The sequence below is a fragment of the Simochromis diagramma genome, unplaced genomic scaffold, assembly GCF_900408965.1.
Source record: "Simochromis diagramma unplaced genomic scaffold, fSimDia1.1 OVJJ01000590.1, whole genome shotgun sequence".
In the NCBI taxonomy this organism is placed as follows: domain Eukaryota; kingdom Metazoa; phylum Chordata; class Actinopteri; order Cichliformes; family Cichlidae; genus Simochromis; species Simochromis diagramma.
The window spans coordinates 1,203,159-1,214,956 of record NW_024387057.1 but is presented as its reverse complement, the minus strand read 5'-3'; the positions used below and the strand labels follow the sequence as shown (position 1 = coordinate 1,214,956).

Genomic DNA, 11,798 nt, shown 5'->3' with positions numbered 1-11,798 from the left:
ATGACATCTGTCCATAAAGGACCTCATCACATGAATCAGTCACTGCCACAAATCTCCTGAGCTTATTTACCTCCTTCTTAGTAAAAGTCATATCTGTAGAATTCTCTTTGATGTTTTAAAGTTTGAGTTAATGACAGAGCTCACATAATTACTGGTAAAATGTCTTTCTCAAAACCATGTTAAGACATAAATATGATTTAGAGTTATACTCTGACAGCTGAAACACCTTGTAAAGTACCTGCAGAGTAGGTAGGTGAGCCGAGAAAAGCCCCTGAAAATTAAATGCGGCACTTTTTGCATTGCTGGGTGTATGAGTTTAAGTATGAGGATGTGATACTTTAAAAGTGAAAGTGAAACAAAAACAGGCACTCACAGAGCGGCACAACCAAGTTTTAGACGGGCTGAAAGTTCTCATGTCAGTGTAGAATTGCAGATAAAATGGATGAATATCCGTATCCACTGTTTTTTGAAGCCACTGACTTTACAGACAGAGAGAAGGAGAAAGTGAGGAGATACTTTCAGAAAAGGCGAGACTCCGGGGGTGGCGACTGCGGAAATGTAGAAAAACTCGGAGGAAGCGTTTATAAAATCTGTTTCAAGGAAAAAGAAGGTAGGACAGTCGGTTATTTGTAAAATATTTTTTTTTGGGATTTGTGTTTAATTGCAGGCTGTTTCAGTGACTCTGTTTATGGTGGCTTTAGATCAAGAGAGAGTTTTACAGAGGAAGTTTCACACCATCACTCTTCCGAGTGGAGAAGTGCGGCTGACCGTGAGCCGGACAAGTTCACCACAGACCTCTGACCAGCCATCAACAAGCCAATCACTGGTACAGTTTACTGCTCTTTCAAACATGACTTTTGGTTACAGTAAAAACTGAGTGTCAGAGCCGAATAATGTTGCGAAACCAGTTTTAGAGGAGTTAGCCTCCAGGGAAAGTTGGACCGCTGAGGACAATATTGACAAAAACAGATGATTGTAAAATATTTAAAACACATTGCAAGTACTGCAAAGAATACATTCTAAATAGTAAAACTCTCTCTTTTAAAAACTACACGATCATTAAATTCGATGTCAGGGACAAATTTACAGAATGTGTTTGTTGTTTTAGAAGAATATCAGTGATGTATCACTTCCTCTTCTTACAACATTTGGGCAATAGAGACACCAGCCACTTTAGTTATGGAAGTATATGTTTGCTCCACTTTTGCTGTGCCATCTTTGTTATTCATCGTTATTATTATGCCTCAGATGTTTTCAGTGGCTGACAGTTCTCAGGCTTCTTTAACTTATGAGTCTTGCTTTTGATACAAAGTTTAAAATATAAGTGTAGTTTAGTGTTTAAATAAGGAAGCCCTTCCCTGAAAAATACATCATGTGGATAGCACAGCATGCTTTTGCATTAAAGCCTTTGTAGACAAGTAAGTAACCCATGCCATGTATGTCACTCCACCTCCATACCATCAAAGATAATGCTTTTCAAAACATGGGTGACAACAAGCAAGATGGTGATACACTCATGGGACACTTTACTTTCACCTTGATAGTACCAAGTAAGACTTCAGTACTGCTTTAAATCTTTGCTGTTAGTTTTTGATTGTAATGAGTTGTCATTTGAGTTACTTTTTCTTTCCTATCAGCTCGAAGCAGTCTGGCCACTCAACTAGCACACAGATAAAAAAAAATATTGTTTTAAATGATTCACAAATTATTTCATTCTGCTTTCATTTACATTGTACACAATAGCCTAATTGTTTTAGAGACAGGGTTGTGGTGTATTTCTGTTATAAGACAGTGTCATAGTCAGACATAACAAAGAAAAACAAAATCATATTAACAGAAATGTTAATGTCAATATGTTTTTATCTACATAGGACTGTATGAATCTGTACCACTGGCAGCTGCTGTGAAATCCAGTTTTTTGTGAAACGAGTTTATTTAGGAAACAAATACTTATACATGTCTTTTTTTCTCTTAAGAGGTGGTGATTAAAATGGTGTTTGGATGTTGGATGGATGTTGAGGTGCTAGGGCTGTGCGATATGACTTTAAATAAAAATCATGATTAATTGAACGCAATGACACACAAACTAGGTTTGTGCTGTAAATATGCTGAACCACTAAAGCTGAGATATTTTTGGTATTTTCTTTTAGTTTTCTTCTTTTTGATTGATGTTGTGTTTACTAAAGTCAAGTATTTGTCCAAACAACGGATACGGTATTTTTATTTGGCATTGGGCTCGGTGTTTCAAGTTTCCTCTATGATGGTTGTCATGGATGCCACAGACTGGACATAGCAGAGATAGTACATAATGGGTGAAGTATTAATAAGTGTAAAGAGAAAAGAAATAAAATACATGACATGGCAAAGATAACGTCAATTAGAGGTTTTGAAAGAGGGTTATGATTCATTTTTGACTTACTGCCCAGACCTATATGGTACACAACACAAAATACGTACACAATAAGTAGCATATCTTATAGCATAAACTCACAGATTTGTTTGATTTCTTTCCGTCTTTTAGACCTCAACAAACCCAAACATAAAGGGTCTTGAGAAGACTTTCAGGATAGATGTTTTCCTGCTGTTTTTCCTGAGAGACAACTGTAAAGCATACAAATTTTTGGAAAAACAACTGTCGTCAATCGGCTGCACAGTGGAGCTAAATTTCGATGAAGAGGAGGTTTTGGTTAGAGGGGAGGTTGACAAGGGTCCAGGAGGAGGTTTTGGTGGTTCTGCAGAGAAATGGGAGTATCAGGTGGATCAGGTCTTCGTTCAGCTCACCGAGACCTACAACTGTTTTCATGTGCTTGAGCCAAAACAGGTGAAAATGGTACTGCAGGACTCGGCCTTTAAGACAGATGATATCAAAGTTTACACAGAGAGTGGCTATGCTGTGGTTGTGGGAGAGGTTGATGCCATGAAGGAGAAGATTGCAGTTCTGGAAAAAAGCCTACCCACCAAAAAGGAAATGCCGATTGTGGAGAAGAACTTCAAGCTCATAGAAGAAGACTTCAATCGAGAAATGCGTGCTAATTGTCCAGAGGTTACAATCATCAGAGGTAGTGCCATGATCACTTTGGAGGGCCCTGACAAAGAGGTGCAGTCAGGAGCTGCAAAACTAGATGAACTGATTAAGAACATAAAGGAGAAGAGCGTTAAGTTCCCTACAGCTCTGCTAACCTTCATGAAGACCAGTGATGCCATCCCAAAATACCAAACTCGCTTCCAGCAGAGCCTCAGAAACCCTGTTTTCTTTGAGGTGGGTGCAGATCTGGTTCTGTCCAGTTTGTCCTCTGATGCTCTGAATGAGGCAGAGGCAGCAGTAATGAGAGACTTTAAAGTGACCACTGTACAGCTGCAGGGTGCAATAGATCTCAACAGGTTGAAAGAAATTCTGATGAAAGCCAAGAACGAGGCAAACAATAGAGAGTTCAGAGTGGACATCAGCTACATGCCAGGCGCCAGGGGAACCTCAACAACCAAAGTCCGACTGGTGGGCTACAGTGAAAATGTGGCCAAGCTCAATGAAGTTCTTCATGACTTCCAGTTGAATCAAGTTTCAACTCAAGAAACCATCAATCTGCTTCATCATGACACTGTCTACTGTTTTGATAAAATCTTAGACTTGATTGGCATGAAGCAGACCAAGGTGACCTTACAAGCCTCACATTTTCCAAATCCTTGTGTGTTTGTGTCTGGTCCTCGATGTCATGTTCAGGAGGCCAAGGAGGCCCTAACATCAACTCTAGACAGTGTTGTAGTAGACACTTTGACTCTAGATGGACCAGGGGCTCAGCAGTACTTCCAGGAAGAGGGTAAAGTGACTAAAGAGCTGATAGAGAGCTCCTGTCACGTCATTATCCGAGATAAGCAAACTGCAGCCATCCCAAATGTGCAAAGACCACGAAACACCAGCAGACTCAGCGACACACCTAGATCTCTCAGCTACAGCAGCAGCATGTACAGCACAGTTGGAAACTCTGCAATCAACAGAACAAACCTGAAGATCAAACTCAGCAGTTTAGAAAATGAACAGGTTTGATTATTTCCATTCAATTCTATTTCCCATAATCCCAAAATAAAATATCAACATTCATGTTATTCAATATTAATTCTGCAGGCAAATGTTCTGGTGGTCCCCATGCTCAACAAACAGCTGACTTCTACAAATATTGGCAAGAGTTTGTTGGCCAAAGCTGGGAATATATTAAAGTTAAAGTTTGATTCAGTCTTAGCCAGTTGTGCCCTCGCCCCTGGTGATGTTCAGCTGGTTGATGCACCTCCATCTCTGGGCTGCTCCAAGATTTTCTTCATTGAGTGCTTGCCTTGGGACGGAGTAAGAGGAAAGAGTGTTCAGGTAAAATTGAGGACATAATACTTATAGTGATGGAAAAGATCAAATTCATTTACCTTTAGAAGTACATGAATGAATTTCCTTTGGGATTGGTAAAGTTTCATGAAATTAAATAAAGTACCATTTCTGTGTAAAGTTGAAAGTTTGGAATAACTTGATGTTATATGGCACAAACTCCAAGCAAGGATTTATAGAATGAAATCTAACTGTAACATAGTTTAAAAATATGTAACTTTTGATTTGCAGGCTCTTGGTAACGGTCTGAAGAGGTGTCTGGAGCTTTGTGTACAGCTGAATTTGGGTTCAGTGGCCATTCCGATCATTGGGCCAGGAATTGTTTTAAAATACCCGCTGAGAGAAGCCATTCAAGTGTTGACCGACATCATTCACCAGTTTGGATTATCTGCATCTTCTGGATCTCTTACAAACATCCACATTGTGATTAAACCTGGCTACCCTGATTCTGAGGCGGTCAGTGTCAATCAATATGTCCTGATCTGATATGTAACATGCATATCATACTATATCACTCAATTTATAAAGCACTTTTAAAAACAAAAACAGGGCTGTTCTGACCATGCATCAATTCTTTATCGTGTTATTCTGTGTTTTTATCTACAGTGCTACCACGATGTCTACAAACAGCTCAGCTTAAATATGAACCAGGGAGGCCAAGGTAAACTTGCACTACTCAGACTGTCTTCATTATGTGAGATTAATGCATAGTGAGCAGATAAAAAGCATTCAGCCAGTGTCATATTTTACCATCTTCATCAGCACCCTCAGTATCAGAATAAATTTCAGACAAAATCTAATGTGTGGTGTTCTTCATCTCAGCAATCTTCAGGTCCCTCACCAGTGACCTAGATGACATCGTCATGATACTGGAAAGAGGAGTTAAACTACATGTGGTGTTTGGTGACATCACTAATGAGACTACAGATGCTGTGGTGAACACAACAGACTTCCAAAATTTTAACCTTGGTAGGTGAAACACAAAGGCAGGAAGGCAGAGTGAGCAGGATGTTCACCCTGTAACTGTAAAGTTATTTTTAACCACAATGGTAGCATAGCTCTCTGTGGATGCCAAAGGCAGACAGCTATTTATGAATATTTGCTCAGAAATGGGGATGTATATTTGAATGTAATCTTTGAAGATTGAAGTTTTCATTTGGCATATACTTATGAACTGGCACATCATGAAATGAGCACAAGTAGTCATGGTCCCACAATGTAAGTAATTAGTCAGTTACTTATACTTTACATTTAATGTGCATGTGGCTGCAAAACTAACTACTAGTTTACATTTTGTATTTTATATCTCGTACCTATCATGGTTGTAGTTTCATATTTTTTGTCCAAGTGCGGATCAGGCAAATTCAGCAGCATTTCCTATAAATACTTGTAGATTGATTGTGAAATAGAAACAGATCATGTGGCTTGAGTCACTGTCAGAGGAATCAAAACTAAGAAATCAAATGGGTAGAATGTCTGATATTACACTGCATGCATCTGTCTTAGAGTAGTTGAAATTGATTGAGATTTGTCCACAGCTATTTGAATGATTGCAATGAAACTAATGTAAAAAATACATCTAAGGTTGTTACTAGGTCCAGATTTATGTATTCATTAATTTTTTATTCTTTTTCTTCTCCTTCTAAGGTGGGGTATGCAAAGACATCTTAACTGTAGCTGGACCACAGGTGGAAACTGAACTGAAAGCAGGTGAGAAAAAGAGAAGCAGCTATTTATCTTCTTATCTTACTTATCTGACTCTCACTCATGCTTCCTGTGTCACTTTCTGTGCAGCAAAAGTGGACCGAGGAGAAATTTATGTGACCCATTCTGGAAACTTCCCCTGTAAAGCTATTTTTCATGTATGTGGACAAAGAGATGAAGCCCTTATTGAACAACTTGTGTGTGATATCATTTGCTATTGTGAATGGTATAAATACAGCTCTGTGGCAATTCCGGCCATTTGTGCTGGTAAGTATTTTTTTTGGCATTCTAAGAATTTGTTGTGCTACACACACACACACACACACGCACACACACACACACACACACACACACACACACACACACACACACACACACACACACACACACACACACACACACACACCCCTAAATGCAAGTGGTGTTTTTCCAGGTGCTGGTGAGTTGGACCCTGCTGTTGTGGCAGGAACTATTCTTCAAGCGATCAAGTCTTCTACATCATCAATGAACAGCCTCACCGACATCCGCCTCGTCCTGATTAAGATCGATGTCTTCTTGGCTTTTAAAGAGGAAGCGATGCAGATGTATTCCCCAGCTGTCATCAACAGAGGTGACAGAAATATTCACAAAGTGCCATCTTGTGTGGTTATTTAGTGTAGTGATTTTTAAAATAAAAGCAGATTAAAAATTATTTTACTTATTTGTTTGATCCACCTTCCAGTGTCATTTCAAGAACAACAACAGCAACAACAGTCTGCTCCTAGTGTGAGTGCATACCTCAGCAGTCTCCAAATCATCTCCACAAGTCAGCAGTCTGTCTTCACATTTCTGGGTCTTTCCAGAACGGACATTGATGATGCCATGGAAAAGCTGAAGCATCAATATCAGACGCAGTGCTCCAGTAAAACCTTCTTAAAGGAGGAACTGGAACTCCTCAACCAGGATGACATGATGGAGCTGAAGGAGCTGGTGGAGTCTGAAGGTCTATTCATGCACACTGATCAGTCTGGTGCCCTAACAGTGAGCGGGCTAAAAGACGGGGTCACCCGGGTACTGCAGAAAATGAATCAGTGTCAGTACATGACCCTCACTAGAGAGGTGAGAGTGAGGGAGGAGGAGGATGTTTACAACAAAGTGGTTTGGTGCATCCTGGCAAATAATGGTAACTGGGAAAGACTTCCCAAATCAGCTAATCACCAATTGGAAAAAAACGAATTAACAGAAGGAATAACAGATGCACAGGGACTTATATGGGAGGTTGATGTACAGGCAATGGTGGCCACACGACCACTGAGCAGACAGACGACAAAGCTGAAACGACTTGAGAATCTTCCAGGTGAGTAGATAGTTCTCAGAAATGTTATAAAAATGAGCCCGACTGATACTGGAGTTTGATGCTTGAGAGTAATATAAACTTCAATAAACAAATGTTAAGGTTTTGAAAGAAATAATTATACTAAAAAAGTATTTAAAAAATGTACTTGTAAAAATAGTTGCAAAAGTCACTATGAGGAATGACAGTAACAGTAAACAGTTTTGAAACAGGAAATGTCAAAATTTCAATATTAGAAATATCAAAGTCTCTCCTTATCTGCTGATTTCAAATTGCATTGCAAAGCAGTGTTAGATTGGTGTCAGAAGGGCACCAATATAGCAAACAGTGTTAAGACTGATATGTGGCTGGACTGAACCACATCCCAATTTTAAAACATGTAAGACAATGTGTAAAAGTCAATGACAGCTTTATTGCTAAGCTCTTAAAAATACAAAGAAACAGAGGAGAAAAAATACTTTTTCAACTTCTTAGAAAACACAAGGCACAGAGGAAAAGAGCTGAGAGAGAACACAACAAAGGGCAAGGGAAGATTGATGAGACAGAGGAAAGAACTGGACACGAAGCGCAAGAGACGAAAGACCACCAAAGTAAAACAGGAAGTAAGAGATGACAGACTCACAACATGAAAATGTGACAGAGAGACAGAAGATAAACATAGAGACACAGCTGAAGGAACAGAAAGGGAATAGAAAAGGGCTTTAACAAACTTATCATCAGTTAAAGCAAGCAAGCACTAAAGTCACAGAAAACAGGAAATTCAAAAGACTAAGGAGCTAAGCTAAGTCCAATGCCAAAACCAAAACACAGAATGAACCGAAAAAACTTTGGAACAGGAGAAAAAAAAAAAGGACAAACAAGAATACACAGTTAGAGAAATACTTAAGTGTCCCACAGAAGCCAAAACCCTGTGTCGAAGCCTACACTTACAAGTTATGGTTTTGTTTTTTTCATGCGCCATCCTACAAAAAAAAAAAAAAAAAAAAAAATCAGTTGCTTCTGTGTCTTCTCTTGTGTATACTACATTACCTGACTTAATAAAATATAACAAACATGTTTTCTTTTTCAGACTTTACTTTCCCTCTGTACTGGGACCCCATGGCTGCCAATGAGACTATGAAGGTGGTTTCTCTGGAGACTTCTTCTGCAGAGTATCACACAGTGAAGGAGGCTTTCAAACGAACTGTCCCCAAAACTGTGATGAAGGTGGGTGGCTTTTCCTGCACAAGTACAAGTACATATATACACAAGTACATGCATACAAGCTGAAAAAGTTGATTGTGTGGTTACAGTGCAAACTGGTGAGCATTACTGACTGTAATGTGGTCTGTTTAACTGGTCAGCTATCATGATACATGTTAACATTCAGGGATTGTATTAAGTGCACCAGACTTTATATCAGCAGTGCATGTGGTCATTAATTACATTTTTTGGTAATATAAAAGGTGTAACAAAAAGGTATTTCTTTTTTTTAAATCTCAAAATGGTAAAAATATTTTTCCATTGGAATTTCTTTTTCCTATATGAAGAAAGAATGTCCTGTAACCCGGGGCAACTGCAGCATCATCACATACCTGCTCTCCTACTAACCTCTGTAAATTTTGTATATTTTACTTTATTTAATTTTATATATATGTATACACACACACAGACACACACACACATATATGTATACATACATATTTGGTATACATATTGAGTAATGCGCATACATTCTCATATTTGTACATATATTTATTCTTATAATTCTCAGATTCCCATTCTTATAATTCTCTTTGTTCTTATGTTATTGTATTTTGCACACATCTGTTGCTTGTGAAGCTTGCACACAAGAATTTAACTCGCAGGGTCTATACCAGTGTACCTGCACATAAAAACAATAAAAGTGATTTTGATCCTTTTGTGTCCACACGTAAAACATGATTGGATTTAATTAATTTATTTAGTAAATTTATATATTAAAATCAAAATGAAAAAAAGAGAAATACAGGAAATTAAAGAAAACAGAAATCAGTCTATGAAAAATTCAAACTCCAAACCCTACCTGAGAAATATCATGTTTGTAAAGTGTTTTTTTTATTTTAATTTTTAAGTTTCTAAAGTTTTCAGTTTTGCAGTAAGAAAGTCATTAATTATTCACTGCTGTAATCTAAACTTCTCATACCTGAAACCCATGCCTCAGTTTATGGTTACCACCATAAAGACATGAACTAAGCCATCAGATGTAATTAATATCCACACTGCTTTGTTTGGCATCTCTTTGATTCTTTGGCTTCGGTCTCTCTTGTCAGATTGAACGTTTGCAGAACGTTCACCTGCGGCGCGCCTATGAAGCCCAGAAGAAGCACATTTCTGATAAGAACGCACACGAGGGAGGAGCAGCGGAGAAACCTCTGTACCACGGGACGACTCAGGAAAACTGCCACTCCATCATGACAACTGGATTCAACAGGAGTTTTGCTGGGCAAAACGGTGATAATTGTTACTGAACAAGACAACATTTTTCTGTTGCTTCAAAACGAATCACTAATGTTGACTTTGTCTTAGAAATTATTACCTCCTATACACCAGGGTTTTACATATACATGTAAGTCTTTACCGCTCTGATCACTCTGACATTGTGTCTATATTGGTCCACCATTACATGGTGACAGATAGGTCATTTGCAGACCGTTTCAAGTATTTTATGGTCTTGAATGTGGTTGTATTTAACCATCATTTATAGACACAAACAGGACTCTTAGGATATTAAATGCAAGACTTACAATACTTACGTAATATATGTTGGAAGTCACCATGTTTTATCAATTCAAATCAATTCAATTCAATTCAATTTTATTTATATAGCGCCAAATCACAACAAAAGTCGCCTCATATGATAACCTATTACTAATTTCCTTTTTTTTCTTCCTACATTCAGCAACTGTACACGGTCATGGGACCTACTTTGCTGTAAACGCCAGCTACTCAGCCCGGCCCACCTACTCCAAGCCAGCTGCTGATGGTTCTCGGTTAATGTTCGTCGCCCGAGTCCTCACAGGCGTCTTCACTCAGGGCCAAGCTACCATGAAGGTGCTTCCACTCCGAAACAGCCAGCAGCCTCACAACCGCTTCGATAGCGCAGTGGACAAAATTGATAACCCTGCCATGTATATTGTGTTCCATGACAACCAAGCATACCCCGACTACCTCATCACATTCAAAGGAGATTAAGGGAAAAGCATTTTCTACTGTGGAAAAATGAAGGTCCAAAAAGAACAATATTAAAGTTATATTTCTAACTACATAAAGATTTATGTAGTAACTGGAAGTGTGTGGAAAAGTTACATTTGTAAAGGACCCAGAAACTTTATCATAGTTTACACTAAATATTTAAGAAGTTTTGCACACAAAACTAAATTTCCCTGTTGGGTACCTATGTGGTAGGTTTCTCTTACAAGAAGACAATGCACTTTTCATACTACAAGCAATTATATTTAATGCAAGCACGAGTTTATTTCTTCAGTGTTAAAGGATATCTTATCATAACCTAGTTCTGAAAGCTGTAAGAATTATGCCAACAGAAGCTGCTTATATATGAAGTATATGAAATATGAAGAAATATGACACGTACATACATACACACTAAAGGCATGTCACACAATTATGCAGTTTTTAATCTTTTATTTGATTGATATTTGTATCTTACATCTTCACAAGATTTACTGTATGCTTGTCTGGTCCTTTTTAGTACAAAGAAAAATTAGAGGAGGTGGGTGATCAACATTCAAATAGAAACTGTATAATTTTAATTGAATTTTGGTCGCATTATGCAAACATCTCAATCATCCAAGTAAGTAAATCCCAAAAAGTTGATTCTGTTCATTTGGATGTAGCATTTTTAGTGGGAGAAACGTTTCGTCACGCATCCAAGTGACTTCTTCAGTCTCAGCTGACTGCAGGTTTCCCCAACCCTTATAAACAGTGCATTTGCATAATGACTGAAACTACCACCAATGAAGGAACAATGGGCTGGCAGGTCAGTTCCTTGTTAATTGCGATTAATTAATTTGAAAAAAAAAAATAACGCATTTAAACGCACTTTGCATTCCAATCAAACAAGAAATTTTGTCAATGCACAATTTCCTGGTATACCGATTACACTGATGCACACATCAGAGCTACAAAGATGGCGTGCCCAAAACCATAGGCTGCATCCTCCTGAGGACCCGGCCATTGCGGTCTATGTGGGCCGGGTCTTTAGAAGGTCGGGTAGGCCGGAAGTAAACTGCTGTGAAATTGGATGGTCTTGCCTTCAGATTTGCGTCACCGCTGTCTCGGTGGAGTTTAATAAACTCAGCCGTCTACTCCTTGCTATCTAAAATATAACAGGGCACTGGAGTAAATTCTTGA

The 11,798-nt window shown here is 38.5% G+C and overlaps 1 protein-coding gene across 1 annotated transcript; it reads left to right on the top strand.

Moving 5' to 3' along the window:
• Positions 1-261: 261 nt before the first annotated feature.
• LOC120741901 (protein mono-ADP-ribosyltransferase PARP14-like) lies at positions 262-11,798 on the top strand. Its single transcript, XM_040045007.1, has 14 exons — positions 262-610; positions 702-826; positions 2,522-4,036; positions 4,121-4,357; positions 4,601-4,825; positions 4,976-5,030; positions 5,192-5,338; positions 6,017-6,079; positions 6,164-6,340; positions 6,507-6,683; positions 6,795-7,409; positions 8,476-8,612; positions 9,698-9,878; positions 10,327-11,798. Exons 1-14 carry the CDS (start codon positions 439-441, stop codon positions 10,617-10,619), a joined length of 4,119 nt encoding a protein of 1,372 aa, XP_039900941.1. The 5' UTR covers positions 262-438; the 3' UTR covers positions 10,620-11,798.